Here is a 25,437-nt window from a genome sequence, read left to right as displayed (position 1 = left end):
GAACGGGGAAGTTTCTCCAAACATAATCTGCGGATTCAGTGAATTTTGCTGGCAGATGTAGTGAAAATCCGAGAAAACTTGACGATCCGTTCAAAAAATCACCTATTTTTGAAGTTTTCTCTGGGATTATACAACCGTAAGTAATTTGAGATGTCACAATAGGACACTACATGTTTCGTATGTACGTCCACATGAAACAGTATAAATTCAAGTCACTTTCAATACGTCGAATTCTTAACAACAATTTCATGAACAGTCTGAAATGTCTGTTGCTATTTGTTTGTATGATTGAAGTTGCCTGTATCAAAAGGTTGCGCCTGAAATTACGTCGGCTGTCTGAAAAATTGAACCCAAGGTTAAAGAAACAGAACATTACTTTGCAAACCTACACATTGTCTTTTGTCACCATCACTGCTTCACCACCTTCTTTTAGCTCCTTGGTCTCTCCACTGGAGTCGTCTACAAGAAACGTCATCTCCATGGCTTTAAGGTCTTCTTCAGACAGCTGTGATAAGGACTGAATGCTCTTGGCCATATCCGGTTCTAGAAGCTGCAGGTCCTTGGTGCTGGATACTCTGTGAGACATTAATTGATTTTGTTTTATTATTACAGCTACAAAACCTAGAACTTCATCCATTCAGATAAAAACATACAGATAACAACTTACAGGTTACGGATATAGACGACACATTTCATCTTGATTCACACGTTATTTCCATAAGGGTTTCATGAGTATAGAAATTTATTTTGCTTCTTAACCTCGTACACACTGATGCTTTGTATGACATCTGTTCTTTCTAGAACAATTATTTCACTTATTGGGGTGAGATAAACTGCAGAAAACTCCTAAGTTTTGTTGTTGTTTTTTGTAAATTTTTATGTTCTATCGCATATATCCAAATATTCTGCCTCTCATTAGTAGATCTCTCAGAAACACAAGACTTTGTAAGAAGTGGACACGCGTGAGATGAGAGGGAACCATCTCTTCATAATAATGCCGTTCTAGTATAAATTTTCCCGCACAATTTCGTCACATTTGCATTTTTGATACATAATGATTCGTGCAATTGCGAACGAATTCGAATGATCACTGAGATCAACATTCAAAAAAGATAACTAGTTCTTTCAATTCAATTTCATCAGCGTGAAATTTCATGATTTTCTCACATAAACGCGTATCAAGCGCGTTCAAAATAAAAATGCTCGTGAGACGCATTCAAATTCGCACCATCACCGCCCTGATGAACGTTAAGGAATTCGAATTCACGAATTCTAGTCAAGCAATTTATAGCATTTGGGCAATGTTTTTGTTCCTGCTTAGATGTGCTATTTGTAGCTCTTCATTTAACGTTTGAATATACAGTTGTATTAACAGACCTTGTGATAAAACCTTTGCATTAGGCCTATAGTGAAATGTTTCATTCCTTTAATCTATAGCTTGTACATAGAACGCCACTTCAGTCATGGACCTAATAACATGGACTATTCGCGGCAGTCTTTCTTTGATGTAATGATCATCTCCGACACATGATTATGTACATCTTAATGAGTACATTCAGGTGTCTTGACAATAACGATTGTGTAATCATGTATCGTCACCAAAGAATCGTTTCCCTCATTTCAGTCTTGTTTCTCTGATGTGCCTTTTTCAAATGTCTTTGAATAAATACAGATGATGAGGAGCGGCAAAACCTGAGATCATGACAAATATTGTGTCAAAAGATGGGCAATTGTTGATTCGCACATTTTCGCACACGCATAAGACCTTGCCTAATGGCAAGATATACCTGTTCTCCACCATTACCATTATCACGCTGTCACCCCGTTCAGAGAGCTGAAAAGTGCCCGATGTGCTCCGATGTACCCCGATTCGACTGTCGATCTGCAGTCAGTCAACTTATTAGCATGCAGAACCGAAGAAATATACTGTGGACCTCGAAGAGGCTCCTAACCTCACGGTTCTTTTGCAGCAATGCATTGTTATAAAAAAAGACGTGCTGATTTTTCCAAGGCTTTTTCTTGATGTTGTTATGAGGTCTGGTGCATAGACTAGCATCATATGCAAGGTACACAGTATAGTAAGCAGTACCCAGCACTTGAATGTAGGCCTGCAATGTGGAGTACTTCTAGCATAGAAAGAGCTAACATGTTGTCTTGGAGTGGAGATCTCCGTAGCAGAATGCAATATCTGCCTCCAAAAGGAATTTTCGAGGTGGGATCAGAGAGAATTTGGATGTATGTTCGATTTGCCCGGCATGAACAATTCAACATTGCATTGTGCATGCAATCTTGTGACTGTACTGCAGCTTGTATGGTGATGAAATCGGCGGGTGTACCCAGTCACGGCAGTTCGCGCACTGAAATGCTAGTTTGAATTCGTTATTAAAGTGACTTTCCAAGCCTCAACTGCTAGAATGGCATCATATCAGATTCCCCCTCCTCCCCAAATGCAATGCAAAGGGAATACAGAGACGAATTGGCTGAATTTTGAGGAAGCATGGAATGATTATTGCATTGCCACTGAACTTGATAAAAAGGATGTCAAAATCCACGTTGCTACACTGAAGACGGTGATGGGCCAAGATTGCCGCAAAGTGCTTACCGGTCTCAAATTATCCACGGAGGAAATGAAAGACATCACCAAGATTCTGAGTAGCCTCAAAGAGCATTTCTTATGAAACGAAATGTACTATATGAGAGGTACATATTTCACACAGCAGAGCAACAACCACAAGAGACTGTTACTCAATTTGTTGACAGGCTGCGTAAGCTGGCAGCTACCTGCAAGTTTGGAGAGCAACGCTTGGAAAATGAGATGATACGAGACAGACTGGTCATCGGCTGTAGGGATCAAGGGCGAGAGCAAGACTGTTTCGGGAAGATGAATGCACATTACAGAGAGCCCTTGATACCCTGAAGATCAGTGAAGCAACCACACAGCAGTTGAAAGTTATCAATAGTGGTGAACATGAGCAGCAGCGAGAACTAAACTTTGCTAAGAACAAGCAAGGACGTCAGTCAAAGAATCCAAGAAAGGAAAAAGATGACTGGAAAAAGAAACAACAGCGAGAACAACAGCTCCCGTTGGGAGGAAGTGCATGCCTGTACTGTGGAGGCAAGCATAAAAGAGGAATGAGGAACTGCCCAGCATATGGCAAAAAATGCAGCAGATGTAAGAAAACGAACCATTTTGCAAAGGCCTGCAAAGCCAGAATTGAAACTGTACATGCCGGTGACCAGGAAAGTGACACAGACGATACAGATGAGTCGAATTTCAGCCTGGAACATGTTGGATCCCTAAATGAAAAGAAAGGGCGTAAGATTGTAGTCCCTATCATGATGAAAACTCAAAAGCATGTTCAGAAAGTCATGTGTCAAGTTGATACAGGGGCCACCTGTAATGTAATGTCCTACAGAGAACTATGCAAACTTTAAAAAAGTGACAAACCATGCATGCACCCATCAGCCACAAGGATAAAATTATACGATGGAAATTACATACCGGTCAAGGGTGAGACAGATCTGATATGTAGCTATGAGGGGAGCTCGTACAACATCAACTGTAAGATTGTGGAGACATCGAGGGAGATGCTCCTACTTAGTGGACAATCCTCCATCCAGATGGGCATGATACGAATCAGCGGCGAAGTGGAGACTGTGCATCTGACACAATCAAGAGACCTGACTGCAGAATACAATGACGTCTCCGAAGGTCTTGGCTGCTTGCCTGGAGACTACAGCCTGACCTTGGACAACAATGTCATGCCTGTCAAGCATGTTGCACAAAAAGTTCCAATCAAACTACAGGACGCAAGCAGCTATCTTACCACTTTTGCTACACCATTTGGACGCTACAGGTGGAAGAGAATGCCATTTGGGATCTCACCGGCCCCAGAGGAGTTCCAAAGAAGGCAACATGAGATCATCGAAGGGCTCCATGGTGTTGAAGTCATAGCTGATGACTTCTTGGTCTTTGGAAGTGGAGATACCATGGACGAGGCAGTAGCTGACCATGATCGAAACCTAGAACAATTCCTACGTAGGGCCAGGAAGGTCAACTTGAAGCTAAACAAGGCCAAGCTGAAGTTGAGACAGACCACCGTGTCATACATTGGACATAAACTGACAGCGGATGGACTTCGACCAGATCCGGCGAAAGTCAAGGCTGTAGTTGACATGGTCCCACCTGAAGACAAGAAAGCAGTGCAGCGTCTACTAGGCAGTGTGACATATCTAGCGAAGTTCTTGCCAAGGCTTTCTGAAGTAGCAAAACCGCTGAGGAGGTTGACGGACGCAGGAACACACTTCGAATGGCTGGAACATCACACAGAAGTCCTGAACGAAATCAAGCTAATGCTCACACAAGCTCCAGTCTTAAAGTACTTTGATGAGGCTGCTGAAACGACCATACAGTGTGAGGCATCTGAGAAGGGGTTAGAAGCTACACTCCTGCAGAATGGCCAGCCGGTGACATTTGCTTCGAGGGCTCTATCCCGAACAGAGCAGTGCTACGCACAGATAGAGAAGGTATGTCTAGCTATTGTTTGCTTGTGAGAGGTTTGATCATTACATTCAGTTTGAGTTGAGTTTGAGTTTATTTTATTTCACCACGGGTCACTCACTTCAGCCAATGGCTGTTCTTCTGTGAGTCCGTGAAGTAAAAAATCATACAATTACAAAATACAACATTTTATACATAGTATAGGAAACTTTAAAAAAAGTAACAAAAAAAAAACAAAAATCAAATACAAAAATCAAACAAGCAGACACACAGACGTCACAAGGCAAACCTGTGACGGTAGAAACAGACCACAAGCCTTTAGTGCCGATTTTCACGAAGGCAATCCATGGTGCCCCCAAGAGACTACAGCGAATGCTTCTTCGGCTCCAGAAGTATCACCTGGATGTCCAGTACAAACCTGGAAAAGAAAAGATGTGCTCCTTGCTGATTGGCTGAGTCGAGCATACCTATCGGGCACATGGGGGTCTGATAAGATATACAAGGAGATAGAAGAAGATACACTTGGTTTACGGTTCACCGTGATTCGCAAACCAAGTGTATCTAATATACCACACCATGCAAACACCTTCTCTCAAAAATCACGAGATAGAAGAAGTCAGCAAATGGACCTCCTGAAAGTTAGCGAGTCCACAGAGCACCAGATCAGAAATGGGACAACTGCTGACCAGCAACTGCAGGACCTCATGTTGATGATCCAGCAAGGATGGCCTGATACAAAGGAAGCAGTACCTGGCAGTATAAGAGAGTACTTCAACTTCAGGGATGAGATCACAGCACAGAATGGAATCCTGTTCAAAGGCCAGAAGGTGATTGTCCCCCAAATACTCCGAAGCAGAATGGTGGAGAAGGTACATAGCAGCCACCTAGGAGTCGATGCATGTGTGAGAAGGGCTCGTGACACACTCTTTTGGCCAGGCATGGCAAGCCAAATCAGAGATAAGGTGGAGCAATGCTCAGTCTGCAACGCCATGAAACCAAAGCAACAGAAAGAGACAATGATGACTGCTGAAATCCCTGCAAGACTACGGCAGTTTGTGGGTCAAGACTTGTTTCATATGAACAACAGAGAATATCTGGTGACAGTGGATTTCTACTCTGACTACTGGGAGTTGGACCAGCTAGAGAGCACCACGGCCCAGGATATAGTAGAGTGCTCAAAACGCCACTTTGCACGACATGGCATACCTGAGCGGGTCATAACAGACAATGGACCTCAATTTGTGGCCCAGGAGTATGCCAGATTTGCAGCAGAATGGGACTTTGACCACGTTACCAGCTCCCCCCGGTAGAGTCAAAGTAATGGTAAATCTGAGTCGGCAGAGAAGATAGCCAAAACACTTGTAAAAAAAGGCTATCAACGATGGAAGTGATATTCACCTTGCCATGCTTGAGTGGAGAAACACGCCTGACCATGACAGAGCAAGTGCAGTGCAGAAACTAATGTCCAGGCGTACTCGAACAAGGCTTCCAACGCCAGAGGTACTACTCATGCTAAACGTAGTGCTGGATGTACCAGAACAGATCAGAATGATAGATATGATAGAGGGGCCAAAGATCTACCAGAGCTGCACATAGGCCAAGGGGTACTTCTACAACCAGACATGGCTCACCTGCCATGGAGACCCGCAATTTGCAGACAAATCCTTGGTGACCGGTCATATGTGGTGGAAACGAAAGACGGACGTCAGTATCGGCAAAACCGGAGGTTCCTGAGAGAAACGGCTAACACCAAGCCAGAGTCTTTAACCACCGTAAAGGTAGCAGAACATCCAAAACAGCCAGAAGGCAGTCAACAGCAGCCAAATCATCTCGGAGATACTGCTATGAACGTCACACATAAGCAGCTGGACCAACTACCACATGGGACCGACCAGAGAACGGGACAAAGAAGGCCCAGCGAAACAGCCCAGCAAGCTCCGCTCCCATCATCTACTGCAGGCAGACCACAGCGGCAGAGAAAAATCTCAGCAAAGCTTAATGATTTTGTCCTTACTAAGTGATTTGTGGGAACCCAAGAGCAGCAAAGGGATAGTGATTAGTCAGCAAGAGTCATGACATCGGGCAGAATAATCCTGAGACTCTTATCTGTGGGCCAGTACCCTCGCTCTACTGGTCCAAGGTGCTTTTTGTTATTTTTTTTTTTTGCTAGTAGATTGATATTTTGTAGCTGCACGTTAGTTGTTAGTCAGCAAGAGTCATGACATCGGGCAGAATAATCCCGAGACTCTTAGCTGTGTGCCAGTACCCTTGCTCTACTGGTCCAAGAGTGCTTTTTGTTAGTTTAGTTTAGTTTTTTAGTATTTTGCTTCCACGGTAAATTATTTGACATGGTGTTGAACTGTAAGAGTTAACAGTTAACAAGCATCCAGATTGAAACAACTCGCCTCGGACACAGAGAAGCAGCGAGACACATTTCAAGACTGATGGACCGACTTAAAGAAGCAAAAAATGTATTAGGTATAATGTTGGACAGACATGTATGTTTGTTATATTGAAAGGAGCCAACTAGCTTTCCCGACACCTTCCCAACTTGGCAGATAACAATGACCTTCATGCTTCAATGAATTTACACAAACATGAAGGGAGGGGGTTAAAGGGGTTGTTAGAGACGGTTCGGTTGTGAATAGGGTCGTAGATTAGCACATGATCATGAGCTTGCCTGACCATGCAGCTAACTACAGAGCAAAGGGTGTCCATCAAGCTGTGGTCACAACTCGCCGTACTTGCAAGTGCGTGCTGTCTACTTACAAAAACGTGGGCAAAATTTGGGGATCCGTACGTAGTAAGTTCCGCCTCCGCACGAATTTTCGAGCACGCAGACACGCCGTAGCACTTTTAGGACCCGAGGAACTTTCGCTGCGTTCGGGCTACGGATTCACCCTAAGTGCGGGCAACGTACGTGCACTCTACAGCGAACGTGCGTACAACGCACTGATTCCGTGCGTTTTTTTTAATTTTCCCACCGTCACTTGCTCGGCTGACGGCACACGTAGCACGTACGTGTTGAGCACGTAATAAGTGCGCAGCCCGTGCTTATTCGACAATTCCCTGAGTTCAACTGTTCAATAGAGCACGCAGACTGTACCGAACTTGCCGAATAAGCACCTGCTCCGCACTTAAAACGTAAGTTGTGCGCAGTGATCTCTGCAAGGTACACGAACCGAGCCGACGGACGAGTATCATCATTTTCGTCTCCAAGATGTCATGATGATGGCAATTATATATTCATACTGTTCTATTTCACCTACCGGGCAGAAATTCCCTGTAAGGATTATAGGATCGAAAAAAATCGCATACACAGTAAAATGATTGTTATATCACTTGAAAGGGCTTTCAAAACTCTTTCGAATTGTGTCACAAATCGAAATTATTATGTTATAGGACCCTTCTGCATGGTAGGCGATTAGTAATATATTTATATATATGTATATACACACACTTGTATACACTTGTACCATATTTTGTGGCACATAAGACAAAGTAAAAAAACTTCTTGAAGAAGCAAAACATATAGAAATCTTGGTCAATGCATGAAGTGACAGGATTTTTGGGGTTACAAAAAAAAATACATTTAAGATCTGCACAAGCGTGGTTAAAAGGCATTGATCATCATTGTATATGCAGAACAGTGATAAAGTCAGTACCATTCTCTGAAATTGAGAATGTGTATATTTTGAAATTAAGGAAGGAAGAATTTTCTATAACAGTATTACCTTATATAGGGCCTTAATTGCAAACGTGACATCTTTAGTCTCAGATGAAACTGCAAACTCATAGGCCTACATTCATTGTTCTATTAATATGCTGATGAATCTAGCTAAAAAATGCCTCCATGTCTGAAATGCCACCACCTCTGAAACTGGGTATAAAGATGGCAGACTTAATAACAGTAAATTATACGCATCTCACCTCAAGTGCCAATGTGTTAGGATGTTTTAATCCAAATAATGTTATACAATGTCATTGTATACCTGATATTGACATTAGCCTATTAGCCTACATCAGGTAAACAATGCCATTTTATACGTGATGTAACCTAGGTCCTATACATAGAGCTGTACAGCTCTTTGGTCCTATACCTGATATAGCCTATTAACCCTTTCTCTGTCAATGAGTCAAATATGCACACATTTCACATATTTCACTTAGTTTATTTATTTCAATCTCATTTCTTTCAACTGAATATATAAAAACCTATAGACATGAAATGAATATGACACACAGAAGGTTAAACTACTATACAACCATGGAGAAGAAGTATGATTATACATCTGAAGAACCTTGGAAGGTGATCCTATAATTAGGCCTACCCCTAGTAGCATCTGACGGGGAGAAAAAAATCATCGCACTTGCACGCACTTACAACATGCGACAGAGTAGGGATACCTTACGTGAGCAGCACGTGTAATTACAGCCTCCGCAAGAGAACGTAGCAATCTCACGCAGATTGTAAGTTGTAAGCACGTACAACTCACTTACCACGTGCACAACGTACGATGCACGTAACCCCTCATTGCCAGGCGTGGCGTGCGGGCCACATACTTACATCCTGCGCAACCGTGCGAGTGTCGTGCGTTGACGTACTTCCTCCCTGCGCTAGTCACTTCCTCCCCACGTTTTTAGAAAAAACGTGAACGCCGTGGCCTCCGCCAAGAACGTACGGACGAAAAGCACGCACGGCGAGTTGTGACCAGGGCTTACGCGAAATGTTTGGGAAGGCGGGGTGGAAGTAACGGACCGAAAAAAAAAAACCTTCCGAGCCCTCCCCCCCCCCCCCAAAAAAAAAAAAAAAAAAAAAACAAAAAAAAAAAAAACACACGACATTCTGCCCTGCACTTGCACCTTTAAAATGTTAGAAGCGCAATTTCAGTGATAAATAAAGTGATGCAAATTCTCTGTAAATACCCCACTACCCCGAACAACATTCACTGTAGCACTGCGGTTGTTTTGTGTAAATTCAATGGTGCAGATGAGCCCATTGTCTAATGCTAAGTCGGGAGAGCTGAATGCTTGTTTTTCGACTATCCGTAGAATCGATAGAAATGAAGCATGTTTTCATGCAAATTTTTCTCAAGCATGCGATATTCACATTTAATGCTTAAGGTCTCATGATAATGAAAGAAGAAAATATGAATATTTGGTTTATGAACATTGTTTTTCGAAAACGTAACGTTAACAGTCTGAAAACTCACTTAAAGTCACCATTTGCGCGTGCAAATGAAAATTTGGAAGCACCATTGTTCGTTGTTCTAACTTAGTCATGCATGAATGATGAACATTAAGTTGTACATCAAATGAAGGCAGAAAAGTTTATCTTTCCATTGATGCTTATCTCATAAAGAAAATGTATGATTTCGATAGTAAAAAGTTGCATGGAAACCCGGTTCCGTTTTTTCTGGGACACGCTGTACTATATGTTATTGAATCAAGACAGTGTATTTGAGAGAAAATTGAACGCCAGTCGTGCTGGCGCGAAATTGAATGACAATTGAATGACAATTTCGCGTCGTTAATATTAAATGAGTTGCTCTCTAAGTTGAATGAGATAGAATTGAAAAGGATTGCTATGAAACGAATGCTTAAAGAATGTAAACGAACCAGGAGAGTATAGTGTTGACGAAAATCATATGACCTCGAGCGCCTATTCTTGAATTCGAATGCAAATCTCATAAGAATAGGGCGGTAAACCTGCATAATTATCAATTTCCCTGACTCAAGAGCAAATGTAGCACAGTCAATATACAAAATTAATGCATTAGTGCGAAAATCGGTACTGACATGTCCACCACGATCTTCTTGTAGAAGAGATCCGGGAAAGGAAGAGTGATGATGACTTTGTTGTAGATCATCAGACCAAAGAGTTTCCCAATGGCCTTCAGCATGTCCAGGTCATGGAAATCCTGTATCAATGGATAAGAAATAACGTAGCGTGGTTTCATTTGACCATATACAGGTGGTCTTGCGATTACGTTTTGTTTCTTTTTTGTTTCCTGCTGAGTAACACATTCAGTCACAGCTCGTTATTCCGAAGATTCGTTATTCCGAAGGTTCATTATTCCGAATTTCATTAGCGGATTATCGAATCTTCGGAATAACGAACCTTCGGAATAACGCCACAAATGTTCGGATGAACGAACCCTTTTTCATTTTCGGATTAACGAACATCTAGGTATAGGGAATTTGTGTGTTTCGGATTAACGAACCTTCGGAATAACGAACCTTCGGAATAGCGAACCTTCGGAATAACGAATAGCACCCAAACATTCATTTAGCTCCAGACATGGCACCAAAAGGATTGTTTTACTTTTCTTTTGTAATCGACCTTGTTGTAGCCGGGACCTTGCTAAATCGAACTCGCTTTAAGCGTGGCGATTTGTCATCATTGAACACGCACGGAAAATCGAGACTGGTAAATTCACCTCTTTTAAGCCTCGGTAACTGCATGTTGCGTATGTGGGCGAAAAACATAAGGATCATAAATGGGTGAGATTTACCTTAGAATGAATGAGAAAACAATACTACAGTATCATTACACCTTTTTGAACCCCACACATAAAACTTCTCGAAACTATTATATTTGCTGTCGAGTTCAAGCAAGTTGTGATATCCATACCCCCTGTAGAATGAATATCTTAGACTGGATATTTTTTGTAAAATCTATGGTATGGTATGGAATGGTATGGAATGGTTTATTGATCAAACTTCGCAGCCAAACGGCTGAATTGTGTCTGATTTATATCGATAAAAATACAGTGAGACAAAATAACTTACATACATTTGTATACAACACACGAACAAAATACAGCCATTACGACAACAACAAAACAAATCATCGATACATCAGTAGTGGAAGTACATTCAGTGTATAAATTACATGTATATTGGAACAAAAACAGAGTTGAGTGAAAAAAACAAACAAACCCGTTTTACATACATGTATGTTATATCCTCCATTAGTGACGTATCACAACCCTTTAAGCTAATAAAAAGGGTATAGAAGGATAAGGGAGGAGGCGTGGAATCACACCATTTCATGTCTTTTAATAGTAGTGAGTTAGTGTAGACCTATTAAAATCCATGATTGATCTAGTATTGTATGCATCCGCTACCAAAATTTTATCAAAAGTGCATAGCTAAGCTTAAATGTGATAAAAAGTAAAAATCTACACCTTACTGAAACGAGTGCAAATATCGTGTAATCATCCAATAGTCACATCACGTTCCTCAGTTGAGTTTGTGCGCATCCTAGCTGCGCAGGTTGGCAGTGACGTAACAAAGAGCGTAGAAGCGCACGCACGAGTGATGAGCTGAGCTCGCTGAGCTGAGCAGCTGCTAGTAGATCGACGTTTTTACATTCCCCGTTGATGCAATTTTTCGAGATTTTTACATTTCCCGGCGATACGTTTTTACATTCTATGACACCTATCCAGCGTTCTGGGCACTTACTTGTACAGTATCTTACTGCCTGGTGAATATTCATGATGAAGCGGGACGGGTACCCAAATAGTGCTTACCGCTAGAGTGTGGTACGTTCGGATACCCGACAGCTCCCGACCGCGGCCGCGCTGGGCGGCCTCGCTCGGCTCGCGTGACGACTGTACGCGTTACAATCTGTACATACTACGCAAAGTTCAGCGGTCCGAGCCGCATAGGCCCTATACATGGTCATGGTAGCACAACACTGATCGACGGAATCGGGAAGCTTGGAAGTGGAACTCCGCTGTTTCCATTTTCAATCCATAGATCTGTTTTGTGACATGCAGTTCATTATCTGTTCATCAACATGGTCAAGTGGAGTACTAAGGTACCTGGGCCTGAAGGGGATAGGCCCTACTCGGGGCTACTAGTCTACTAGTCTAGGTGTTAAAAACAACAACAACAACAACAACAACAACAACAACAACAACAACAAAACAAACATATGACACACATTTCATCTTTAGGTCCAACAACTAATTCAATCTGAGTATCTCTGTTAAAATCTAAATTAGATCTAAACTTGTCTTTACTAGTACAAAATTTTTTTTTTTTGTTACAAAATACAAAGTCACGAAAGTATTATCAAGCAAGTATTTATCACTTTCACCATTCAGATATTAATTTTTGATTACCAAATCTGGTGTAACAAAAGGAGAATTAAAGAATTTTTTTCGGGGGGGGGGGGGTACTCAAGGTACAACTCCATAGTTTACAACACGCACTTTACCAACCACTGCAACAACCAACACATGCAATCTACAATCAAGTCATTATATTAAGATTTGTTTTTTCTTTTGGAGGACCGTCAGACTAATGCCAAAACTCCCATTTCCTTATATTTATTCCTCTTCTTCCATTATCACTTTCTGCACATGGTTACAAGAAGTGGGTAAAACAAACAAACAAACAAGCATGTCAATGTGGAGTTTTCCACGCTTGCGTCCACATAATATTATTATGCTAATATGGCTGCATAAGGGAAATAATAACAAAAACGCACATGGACCTTCCTTTCTGAATATTTTTCCTCCATATCACTGCAATTGTGATACGTATTTGGCTAGTTTGTTTTAAAAAAATGGGGTTTTAAGTGACCGCATGAGATTCATGCATCCTAGCAGGGTATATCCCTGCATTGGTTCTTGACCAGATTTGGGGGGTCTTACGATGATTTCTGTCGCAGGGAGGCTCTGCTAGCATTAAAACGAGCACATGAACCCCCCCCCCCCCCCCCCATTTTTTTTTTCAAATGTTCTGCATTAAGTAACCCTTCTTCTACAATTTGATAAATTTTCGAATAAATGACATGGGTTTTGAATGTACAGCATGACATTAATGAACCCCACCTAATCAGGGCACCCACGATAAGTTTATAACCAGATTTTGGGGTCCTAGGATGACTTCTATCGTATGGGGATGCTGCCATCACAAAAACTAGCACATGAATCCCCACTTTTTATCGTTTTTCTGGAATAAGTAAGCCTTTGTCTACAATTTGGTCAAGTTTCGTGAAAATGACATTGGTTTTAAATGTACAGCATAAGTTTGATGAACCCAACTTGTCAGGGCATCCCTGCATGGGTTCCTGACCAGATTTTGGAGACTTACGATGATATATGTCGCATGGGGGCGCTGCTAGCACAAAAACGAGCACATGAACCCCCACTTTTTATTATTTTTCTGGAAATAGTAAGCCTTTTTCTACAATTTTGTCAAGTTTTGTGAAAATGACATGGGTTTTGAATATACAGCATAAGTTTTATGAACCTTGCCCTTTAGCTCACCCCGAACAGAAAACGTCGATGAGAAGGATTTTAGAGATTTCGGTGTTTCCTGCCGCGTGAGGGCGCTGCTTGGTCAAGAATGAGAGTGTAAACCCTAACTTTAAAACCTTTTCCTCGTTTTGGGTACCTTTTTCTGCAATTCTTGCAAATTTGGAGAAAATAACGTGGATTTTGAAAGAATTATGTAGCTTTAGGTTTGTCATTGCAGATTTTGTTGCCAATCATGGTCTTGATCCTGTAACGCTATCATTTTGGTACAGGACGGCAGATTAGTCATATTCTTCAAAGTCCCGTAGAAGAAAAACAAGCACGTGAACCTATGGTTTTATTTACATATTTGGGCTTCGGATGGGTCAAAGTTACGACATGGAAAGTTTGAAGAAAATGACATGGACTTTACTTTAGCTGAGGAACGTCCTTAAATAAAGTCGAGTGATATTATCTACACACCTTGTTGAACCAGCATGTTGTAGACATGGCACAATCCTTTATTCTCTTGAAGACAGGATACTTTCCTGGCTCGAGAAGCTCGTCAAAGATCAGCTGAAAGAACTCCTGGTAGGAAGTAATAAGTTAAAATGTTTTGGTCAATGACGTAGCAACTTCAAACCTTTTCCCTATAGGTCATTGCTTGCTTAATTTCAGTTAAGATTACGATAATAGAACACAAAGGATGCAGCAGTTCTTATTTACATTATGATAGCAAGAAAACGCAAAGATGATTCATGTGTAAGACAAGAAAAGATTGAAGAGGTGATTACATTCCCTGTTCTACTTTGTGCATACGTCTGTCACAGGGGTATGTGTGTAGATTATATTCATATATATGTATGCATAATTATATCTATATATTAGTTAGAGTAAACGTACATAATGATTCTTAACAAAGAATTAAGCTTCTAGAACAAATTTTTCTGCCTTGAGCATATTAGAAGGTCTCGTGTTTCTTCTAGGGTCTCCTTAATCCAGAACTACGTTAATATTGGTATGTCTTGTTAGAAAAGCTGAGCCCGCGAAATGAGAGCAGTGGCCACGTGATTAGTTTCATCAATTCATTCATTCATTAGAGCCTCCAACTTGAACAATACATTCCCCTACAAGAGATCGACACCAAAGAGTCATATAGCCCGCGAGTCACACATCCCCCGAGTTGGACACTACACAAATAACGCCCATGAGTTCGACAATATAACACGGGGCTTGTAATGTTGTCGGTCTCGTGGGCCTTGTTTGCTTAGTGTGGAAATCATGGACTGTATAACTCGTGGGTTGTATGATTCGAGGGAGTCGAACTCGTAACATGCACCCTACAAGGGTGTGGTTATTGATGACGGAACATTCTTATCGTTGCAGCATTCTCTATTTTATACAAATAGTCCATGGGCCAAGACCAGGTTTTTACGATATTGGTACCATTTAAAAGGACAAATTCTGCTTATGCATTTTGAAATGGTATGTATCTGTAGATGATATTTTGCTATGATAGCAATTCCAGAGAAGTAGCTTAGTCTCAGTATCAGCCGTTAACCCTCATAACTCCAAATACCTTTTTTAAGCTCGGTAAACCATGGAGGGCACAATCCGCTCCCTCTATCATTTCAATATTTTTCTATCAATTTCTCTGAAATGTGGCACAAATGTAACTCAAGACATACTCTACAAAATGGCACCATCAAAACTTTTCTTGGAAACCATAAAGAGGGAGCAATTTGTCAAAATACAAAGAAAACAAAGAGAATTCCATTAAATAATATTAAATTAACTAATTTTAAGACATATGTCGGGCAGTCAAGGCGAAATTGCAAATAGTTTTTGCTGTTGATTTCTATTTAGACATATAAAGACGCATTTGAACTTCATTTTAACCTTTTCGGAGCATTTACAGGTCCAAATCTTAAGGTTGAAGGATGGCGTGTGGTGTTTGAAGCATCGCTAAACTGAAACATCGCTAAACATCGCTAAAATATGTGATTTTTGAAGTTTCACAGAATTGTGTCTTTATGTTACTCCGCTGCAATATCTATGAAGGAAACATTCTGAAGCTTTTGGGGAATCATGTCGAGTTTTTTGAGGACCTTTTCGTCAGATTTCTGTGAGCGAAAGTGAACTGAGTCCTGGGAGTAAGGATCTGCGTAGTCCCATGTGTATACAACAACGGCCGTAGCCGATTCAACATGATGTGCGCAGATTCATCTGCGAGCAAAAACCAGAGTTACCTGTTATGTACCCATCACTCTTCATTCTAAGAAGTGAACAGGTGAGCTCATATTGTTATATACATCTTATCTCTCGGACAATGTGCAAGATGAATAATGACGCAGCTTAAAACGAACACTTGTCACGGAACTCCCGGAGAAAGTAACTTTCGATACAAACTACCAAAATACGTGACGAAGTAAGCCTTACGAAAGCAACGAATTATCTGAAAACTACAACTGAACTTCTCGGCAAGGAAACCGACACAGATAGTGTCGAATATCTAACAAATCTACTGAGGGACATTTTGCCTTATCTACACATTGATATATGCAAGCACTTCGCCTGTCTGACTGATCGAGAATCAAACGACTCTAGCGAACATGATGCTAGCCGCCATATTGTCACAATCTCAGATGACGGCATAAGCCAGTGCCCTCTTTGTAGAAGATCCCCCGCCTCCGACAACAATGGAATCGGATTATGTGAACAATGTCTCTCCCTGCCGGACATGATTAGGTCCATTCAAACCCGACTTGATCGTCTGGAATCCGTTCGACGTCCAGAATTGTACAATGGGACAAATACCCCCGATAGCTCTAAACACGATGATGTCAACAGCGAGGGTCACAATGAGGAGCAATTGGAGTGTGACGATGACCATAGTTACACGTCACCACCATCATCACCTGTCACGGAGCTCACACACCATTCCAACGATGTTCCAACGAACGACGTAAACGGGTCACTCTGTTCACAGCTGGATGAATACAGGAGGAAACACAAACAAGTGTTCACGGCTTCTTGTTCTGCTTCGGAATCGAATCATATCGATGATCCCCGCTTGAGTGTTCAGGCACCTCAGACAAATACGGAAAACAAGCCAGTGAATTCTATTACGTCAAACAACACCCTGGCCACTCAGACCGATGACGAAATCAAAATGTTTGTCAATCCATCAAACAATACTACCCAGGCATGCCAAACAGAAGTGAATGATTTTGCCTACAATGACGCATCTAGCCAACCAGACAGCGACTTCAAGGCAGATATCTTGCTAGTTGGAGACTCAATGGTCAAATACATTGATCCGAAAAAGCTATCACGAAGGAAAGTGGTATTGTGTAAATCTTTTCCCGGTGCTAGAATTGATGATGCCTTTGACATAGCCAAAGATCTAGCTGGAAAACACAAAGCATCGGAAATCATTTTCCATCTTGGCACCAATAACTTGGCCGATGACGAACCTAACGAAATCGTCGCCAAATTGGCATCACTCTGCGACTACATGCAAAAGTCTTTTGCAGAGCTCAAGTCAATCACAATCTCGACGATAATTCATCGTAGACAGGCCCCGCAGACAATTTCCTGGAAGACCCATCGCGTAAACGCTGACCTAAAACTTCTGGCCAATCAGCGAGCATGGAACATCATTGACAACGACTGCATAGATACCAATACCCAAATCGCCGTAGATGGCGTACATCTAAACGCACACGGGATAAAAGTCTTTGCGCAAAACCTTGTCCAGCACATCAGGTCAACAATCAGTGACGATGCATCGCCTTTTCGCAGACGGCAAGACTGGCATCGCAGGAAGAAGACTCCGAAGGGCAGGGTTTTTCCGCGAGATTGGATGGACTGCCTGCAGACCGCGAAAACACTGCTAGCTCAGCAGAATCAGTGAATTATGTCGCGAATGAAGAAAACGTAGAAGAGATAAAACGTAATGAAAGAGAATCTGTGGAGAACAAGAACAGCTATCACGAACTCATTGATGGTATAATTCCCAACGTTTGTTATTCTGGGTTTAAAATATGTCATGTTAACATAAACTCTCTTCCGAATAAAATAGATGAGTTGAGTTTGTTGTTAGATAATGATCCTTTTGATATTGTAGCTATTAGTGAAACTCATTGTGATGCAACAATTTCAGATACGGATTTATCGATAGACAATTTTACTGTAATACGTAAAGATCGGTCAAGATATGGGGGAGGAGTCGCACTGTATGTAAGAAAAAGCTTAAATTTCTGTGAAATAGATAATTGTGGAAATGATTTGGAGGTCATCTGGATTAAAGTTAAACTAAGACGAATAAATCCAGTGTTTGTATGTGTAATCTACCGACCTCCTAACTCATCCAACGATTTTTTGTAACATTATCAAACATGCTTCACTGTATAAGCGAAAACGAAGGAGAAATCATAATAGTTGGTGATCTAAACTGTGATCTTCTTCCCGATAATCACAACTCACAGTCTCGCAGTCTTTTGTCAGTTATGAATATTAATCTCCTACACCAGCTTATTGATGTACCAACTCGCGTAACGCCCAACTCTAAGTCATTGATCGATCACGTGTACTCATCCAACCCCGAAGGACATCAGGTGACTGGGGTCTTTGAGACACACATAAGTGACCATTATTTGACTTTTACTGTTTTTGGTACAACGAAGGTGGAGACCAAACAGTTTGATAATGTAATTGAGTATAGATGTTATAGACATTTTTCACACGAGAATTTTATCAATATGTTACGAAACTTACCTTTTTTAGATATTGTAGATGATACCGATCCGAATAACGCTATAAAAAGGTGGTATAAATTGTATATGACAGCTGTCAATGAACACGCTCCCCTGAAGAGGAAGCGCCGTAGGTCAAAGTTATGTCCGTGGGTGACTGGTGACTTAATAGACACCATGAATAAGCGTGACTGGTACTACAAGATGTCTAAAAAAGCAAGCAGCCCACAAAACTCTCATTTCTGGCTCATGTATAAATCCCTGAGGAATGAAATTTCCACTAAAATCAAGGAAGCCAAAAATGATTACATAAATACTTTATTAAGTGAAAATGGTGGTACTCCGAACGCCATGTGGAAAACATTAAAGCTTTTTTCATCATCGTAGAATGATAATCAAATTAAGCTTGAGTTAAATGGTGAAGAAGTGTCTGATGCAGAAGAAATAGCTCAGCAATTCAATGATTACTTTGTAAATTCTGTTGATATGTTGTTTAATCCAACAAACTTTGATATCTGTGAAAATAGCGGTGGTATTAATGAGTTTTATGACGAAAGGGCTGTTGGTTATGTTCCCCCTGACATCTCATTTGATCTTCCTGATGTGACAGATGAATTTATTGTTAATGAAATCAACCGTATTCCAGTTAAAAAAGCCGCTGGTCCTGACGATGTTTCTACATACTTATTGAAATATGCTTGCAATGCCCCGAATGTAATTCAAAGCTTAACGCATATTCTTAATTTATCATTGGACCAGGGTGAATTTTTGGAAGATTGGAAAATCGCACGAGTCCAACCCATACACAAAGCCGGAAGTAAATCAAATGTTGAAAATTATCGACCTGTTTCATTATTATCAATATTGTCTAAGATACTAGAAAAAAATTGTTAATGTATCATTTCAAGATTATTTGATCGGAAACGAGGTATTATCAGATAGACAGTTCGGTTTCCGACCTAATCATTCGTGCGAAACCGCCTCTCTTTGTATGGTTGATCAGTGGTCTCGGAATGTAGATCACGGATACGTAAATGGTGTTGCATTTATTGACATGAGAAAAGCTTTTGATGCAGTAAACCACGAAATATTGTTACTGAAATTGAAATTGAAGTCTGTAGGTTGCACAAATAGAAGTGTACGATGGTTTACTTCATATTTGAAAGGTAGAAGTCAATTTGTGTCTGTAAAAGGGAAAAAATCATCTATTAGAGCAATACAACACGGAGTTCCACAGGGTTCAGTGTTAGCGCCAATACTTTTTTTCCATATTCATTAATGATTTACCCATGAGTATCCACAACGGAGAAATGTTTCTTTTCGCAGACGACGCGACTTTATCTGTGCGAGGTCAGAAGCGTGGATGAAATTCAGTCAAAACTGAACCATGCTCTTGAGGAGGTTTACATAATGGACCCAAAAAAACAAACTGCTTGTGAATATTAATAAAACTAAAGTAATGGTAATTGGGTCTAGGCAAAAAGTTCAAACTTTAAATGTCAGCAGATTATATGTACAGATAAGATCAACCCCAGTTGAATGTGTTTCTCAGTATAAATGTCTTGGAATTATGATAGACGATAATTTGCAGTTCAACAAGCATGTTGATAGAGTCGCCCTGCAAGTAAAGCAGAAATTAGGTATTCTTCGAAGGCTCAAGGGAGCGTTCAACACTCACTATCTCAGTCTATTATACTGGGGTTATATCCTCCCACATGCCTTGTATTGTTGCAATGTATGGACCAACAGGTCACAACAAAACTACGAAACCATCAACAGGTTACACAAGCGAGCCGCTTACATTATAGCTGGCTGTTCATGGGAAACCCCATCCGCGCAATGTGCTCAATCAACTTAATTGGCCAACGTTACAAACATTGTATTCAAAAGCAATGGCATGCATGACATTTAAATGTGTGCACCATCTTGCACCCTTTTTACTCGCAAATAAGTTTGTTATGCATGATGCAGTAGCCCAACGCGTTACACGCAACTCGGGGCAGTGCAAACTTGAGATCCCGAGATGTAATACCGAATTTTACAGGAGATCATACAGCGGTATCTCACTGGAATAATTTGCCATTAGAGACGCGATGTTCCCCCAACTTAGGTTTGTTCAAAAGCAGATTATGATATGTGTGAATCTAGAGACACGATGTTCCCCCAACTTAGAATTGTTCAAAAGGAGCCTATGATATATTATGTGTGTTTTATTATCGAGATTTTTTTTTTCAATCACTAACACGGTCTTTCACAGTTTTATCGGTTGTTTGAATTGTGCAATAAATGCTTTTGCTGTAGTTTTTTCCCAATTCATTTTTGTTCATTTAGAAACTTTGTAGTATTTACATGTCTTTGATATTGTTCTATAAGCGTTATATGTTGATTTTGATTGTATTGAATGTAAATGATATTTTTTTTTCTTTTTCTATGTTTGTTAGTAAATGTAATTCTGGAATGTTTTATGTGTTGTGTTTTTAAAGGGCCCCGATGAAAACCAGCCAGTACTGACTTGGGCTACCCTTTTTAAATATGTGAAATAAATAAATAAATAAATAAATAAATAAGAAAAATGGTGTTTACCACAGAAAAAAATCAAGACAAAACACAAGAGGGCGCTGTAGTTTTTTTCAAACATAATTGAATACTTCCTTTAAAAGTATAAAATTGTATTATTTTATGTTGAGAATACATAAGATAATAAGTGACAAGAAGCTAACAAAGGGTCAGAATGTGAAACGGAACTTGCTTATGTTTATTTGTTGCCATGGTAACCAAAATACGTTAACACTAATTAAACATATCTTATACAACGTATGATATGCGTAATAAGTTTCGGGAAACGACATAAAATTTGGAGGTGATCAGACAATGTATCAAACTTATAGTGAGCAAAATTTAAAATTTTCAGTATCAGCGGAGCACCTCTTTCGATATCATTTTGACATAGACACCTCAACAAACAACTCCCAAGTACCAAAACGTCAATAGCGAGATATCTACATATTCAGCAAAATCACGAGCGCAAAGAGAGATAGCAAAACATCCTTGTTAATACTAATAATTCTGCAAAACGGGTGAGTTAATGTTACTAAATATACGAAACACTCTTCAGAGCAAATTTACTTCGACACCTAATGGAAAGGATAAAGTGACGGGAAATTGGATAAATAGTGCCATGATAATCATACCAAAAGATATACGAAAAACGAACATTAATTCCAATTCAAACAAACTAATGAGCAAATACAAAATAGGCACGCAGATGTATAATAAATTATGGACGTTAAACGAAAAGAGAGAGTTTTGGGGCGGCTTTGTTCTACTGTCTTGTTTTTATATACGATTTTCGATATACTGGGGAGTAGCAAATCTCCGCAAATGCAAATAGAGCTATGTCGACGGAGCAAATTAGTGCTTGTTGCAGAGTATTGTCAAAATTTTCAGTGCAATTGCATTTTGGTAGAGTTTCATAAGTCTAGAACAGGGAAGAATTATTATGACGATCCCTTCTGACACAAGGTATAAAAAAATTCCAAGTAGATACCGAGAAACAAATAGAATTGCTAAATCTAAATTACTTTGCTCCTTGCCATGCGTCATGCTAGAATAACAAAGTTGCGAGAAGCAAAATTAACAACCCCTCCCCCCCCCCCCCCCCCCAAAAAAAAAAAGGATAATTTCTTCAGTTGTTGAATGACTTACTCAAAACGTGATGTACATGTTAAAAAAAAGTCTGGTTTTGGGGGTAAAAGTCTAGGAATGGGAATGGACAAAACCCTCCAATTCCCTTGCTGTATACAACCCATATGGGGTACGACCGCGGTCATTTGCTGGTATCAAGATCTGCAAATACCTTGTTTGAGGCTGTTATCTAACTTTATATATAATGGAATTTACATCTGTACTCCGCTCTTCCGCTCTGTATAATCTCATCATTTTGAACTGCCGTCTTTATTGTGATTACTCCATAATTCCAATTTTCATTGTTCTTCCAAACAGGAAATTTATTATCACTTATCTTATTATAATAACATGTAAGCCTTGATTAAGCTATGTCTTAAAATTATTCATTGATTCGATAGTAACTCATCCAGATGTAGCCCTTGAATTGGCTATAAAACTGTATGAAAACCTTAAATATTGTTAGTTCTTGCTCGCCAAAGATATGAAAATATGCACAGTCGAATGTAGCAATTTATCGTAGAAATAATTTTCCATGGGGATTTTAGCGAGAAAATGGATGGCAATGAATGATAAGAAAATACCGTTTTGCGGTAACGTCTCCCATTCCATACATTTTCCTACATAAAGAGAGGTATACCATGTAGAACAGCATTTGGATATGACCGCGGATGCCTTGAACGTAGACTATCACTCCACAGAGAGATACACCGCGTTCAAAACAGCGCGCTCCGCAGAGACCGTGCTTTATCGTTCTGTGTATAGTCTCGGTTCAGACGCGCGGGCTGATTATTAAAGCCAAGAATGCATTGATTAAAGACTACATTTTTTATGACTAAGCTACTCATTTGGAATTGCTATCATAGTTTGATACACTTATATATCCCTAACAAACAAAACGGCACCACAAAGGTTTTGTCCCTTTTGGTGGTACCAATATCTGACCTGGCCCATGGACTAAAAGGAATGATCACTCAAGCGACAAAAGATGAAACATAAATTATGACTTTTACCTTCATTGGTCCGCCGCCATTGACGCCCAAGGCCACATCATTTACAAAGTGAACTTCCAGTGGCTTTCCGCTTTCTCCTGTGGCCCTTGATCGAACATTTTCAAGTGCTGATTCCACAACCTTTTCCCTGTTGACCTCAAAGTGAATTTGCTCGGGGACAAACATCCTGTTCCCTGGGAAGAACGGGGCGAAGGGGTTGCCTGTTTTCATCATCTCTTCAACGATATCGAGAAAGCACGCTGGATATGCCAAAAGCTGAGTTGTGTAAGAAGGTAAACTCATATATTATGTTAGATAGTCTTTGGGGCCTGTTCTGTTATAGATAACAAGTAGACATTTAATTTCATGTATACACATATTGCCTGTATCGAGCTAAATGTTAATCATGGATCGCCAAGTTTGTCAACTGCCTTTGGGTCACCCAAATGCGAGGAGTGCCTACAGAGAGGTGTTGTAGTGCAGTATCTCCACGAGGATCTCATATTCAGGCGAGGCCTCTGTTGACAAGTGACTATTATGAAGCGGTGGCCACTACGGCATTGTTGATTACATTCTTTTCATTGTTTGACAGAAATTCAGTAAAAATTCAGTCAAAAATGGTCTCATCACTCCGAATACGCTTGTCTTCAAAACATTGAGACGGTGTGGATAAAATCACTCTTACTAATGATAATCATGCATGTGTTTACAAAATTGAATGCTAAGATGTAAAAATCGATGGCTCAAAAAACGAAATTGCAAGTGCTTTGAAGTGTTTATACAGTGGATCGCATTAATCTGAATTTCCCCAATTTGGAAATTTATGACCAAATACGAATTTTGTACTGTTAATTTGAGTGCCTACAAACGAATCTGAAAGCACTAAACATGAAATCATCGAACCAAAATCACTCCACTGCTTGAAAACCTAAATCTGAATGCACATGAAATCAAAATGTATCATAATTTTACAAAATTGACTGGGAACTCTGTAACAAAATGTCTCCAAATTTTCTAAATATAATATGGTCAGAAAGCACCTGCCTTTGTACCTTGGAAAAACAAACTGTTAACACATACAAATCCTTACATAGGAATGAAAATATCTTTCAACAACGTGACCATGAAGGGCTAGGTCTTCCCAAAGAGATTTTTCCCGGTGGTGGGGAGGAGAAAAATCTCTTTGGGACTTCCTGATCGTTTGCAGTGCTAGGGAAGGGTAAAGGGCAAGGGTCATCCGGGAAATATATTGCACACGTTCAGGCCTACCTGCTCGTCCGTCAAAAATTTGAATTTTAAATTCCAATTTATTTCATATTTCTCAATTGATGAAAAGAAATACATCAAATGTAGCAAAATTAAATAATATATGATATCCAGCTAGGAGGCATATTACAAGATGAAATAGGGCCAATACATAATATCCAGCTAAGAGACATACATAAAATACTGCAAACATACAAAACACAGTGGCCGATCTACAAAAGTTGGAATATGGGAATGAATGCTAAAGAAATATGAAGGAACCTACTAAAAAGCAAACTTATGGAGCGTAGGTCCCAATTAAATTCGAGCTATAGATTGAGATGAGGAGCACGGGTACAATAAATGACCAAAATATAGAGAAAAAATACCAAAAAAATGCAAATATAAAGGGATATTTCAAATTCTTCTCTCATGCAGGTCTGGGGGTCGGATAAGCCACATGCTGTCAGTGGATGAACCGTTATCATTTTGGCAGTAGTAACAGATATGAATCAATGTATAATGACAATGGTATTATACGGTTTAGACAGTTTTAGAAAATCATACATTTCGTGTCTTCAAAAGAGACGGGGAAGTATTGAGAAGAGAACACATACACCTGCAAAGCCAGACCCCCCCCCCCCCCCCAAAAAAAAATACATCCAACATCCAGCTGGATAAAAGAGGGTATAAAACTCAGAGAATTCGTTGGAAAGTTGAATTTGTAGCCGCACATTTTATTCAATTCAATTCAAAATGATTTTATCATTATAACAAAAGGAAGACAATAACTATTGTATCTTCCACTAAGAGCCCCATTACCGCTAGATAGTGAGGGCTTCAAGGGAGGCTTGGTGTGTATATGCTATCACACTGGCATATAATACCTGCCAATTTGAACAAAATTTGATCATTTTTTGAAGTAAACAAACTTTTGCATTTTTAACAACAATAACAGAAATAAAATGTAATAACTGGCCCCCAATTCGATTGAGGTCCCGATGGGG

The 25,437-nt window shown here is 40.2% G+C and overlaps 1 protein-coding gene across 1 annotated transcript in view; it reads right to left on the bottom strand.

The window, feature by feature from the left end:
- The window catches only part of LOC139727605 (probable E3 ubiquitin-protein ligase HERC4), a 47,425-nt gene that overhangs the window by 3,152 nt on the left and 18,836 nt on the right, over positions 1-25,437 (bottom strand). Inside the window, exons 8-11 of the mRNA XM_071638587.1 lie at positions 23,207-23,461; positions 14,236-14,340; positions 10,301-10,422; positions 390-575 (exon numbers count right to left, since the gene is read on the bottom strand). Of these exons, the coding sequence (XP_071494688.1) occupies positions 390-575; positions 10,301-10,422; positions 14,236-14,340; positions 23,207-23,461 (668 nt within the window). The remainder of the gene's footprint in view (positions 1-389; positions 576-10,300; positions 10,423-14,235; positions 14,341-23,206; positions 23,462-25,437) is intronic.

The sequence above is a fragment of the Diadema antillarum genome, unplaced genomic scaffold, assembly GCF_040938485.1.
Source record: "Diadema antillarum isolate AM-2024a unplaced genomic scaffold, OU_Dant_1.0 seq00000136_RagTag, whole genome shotgun sequence".
NCBI lineage: Eukaryota > Metazoa > Echinodermata > Echinoidea > Diadematoida > Diadematidae > Diadema > Diadema antillarum.
The sequence above is the reverse complement of the archived record's forward strand: the minus strand, read 5'-3'. Positions and strand labels throughout refer to the sequence as shown.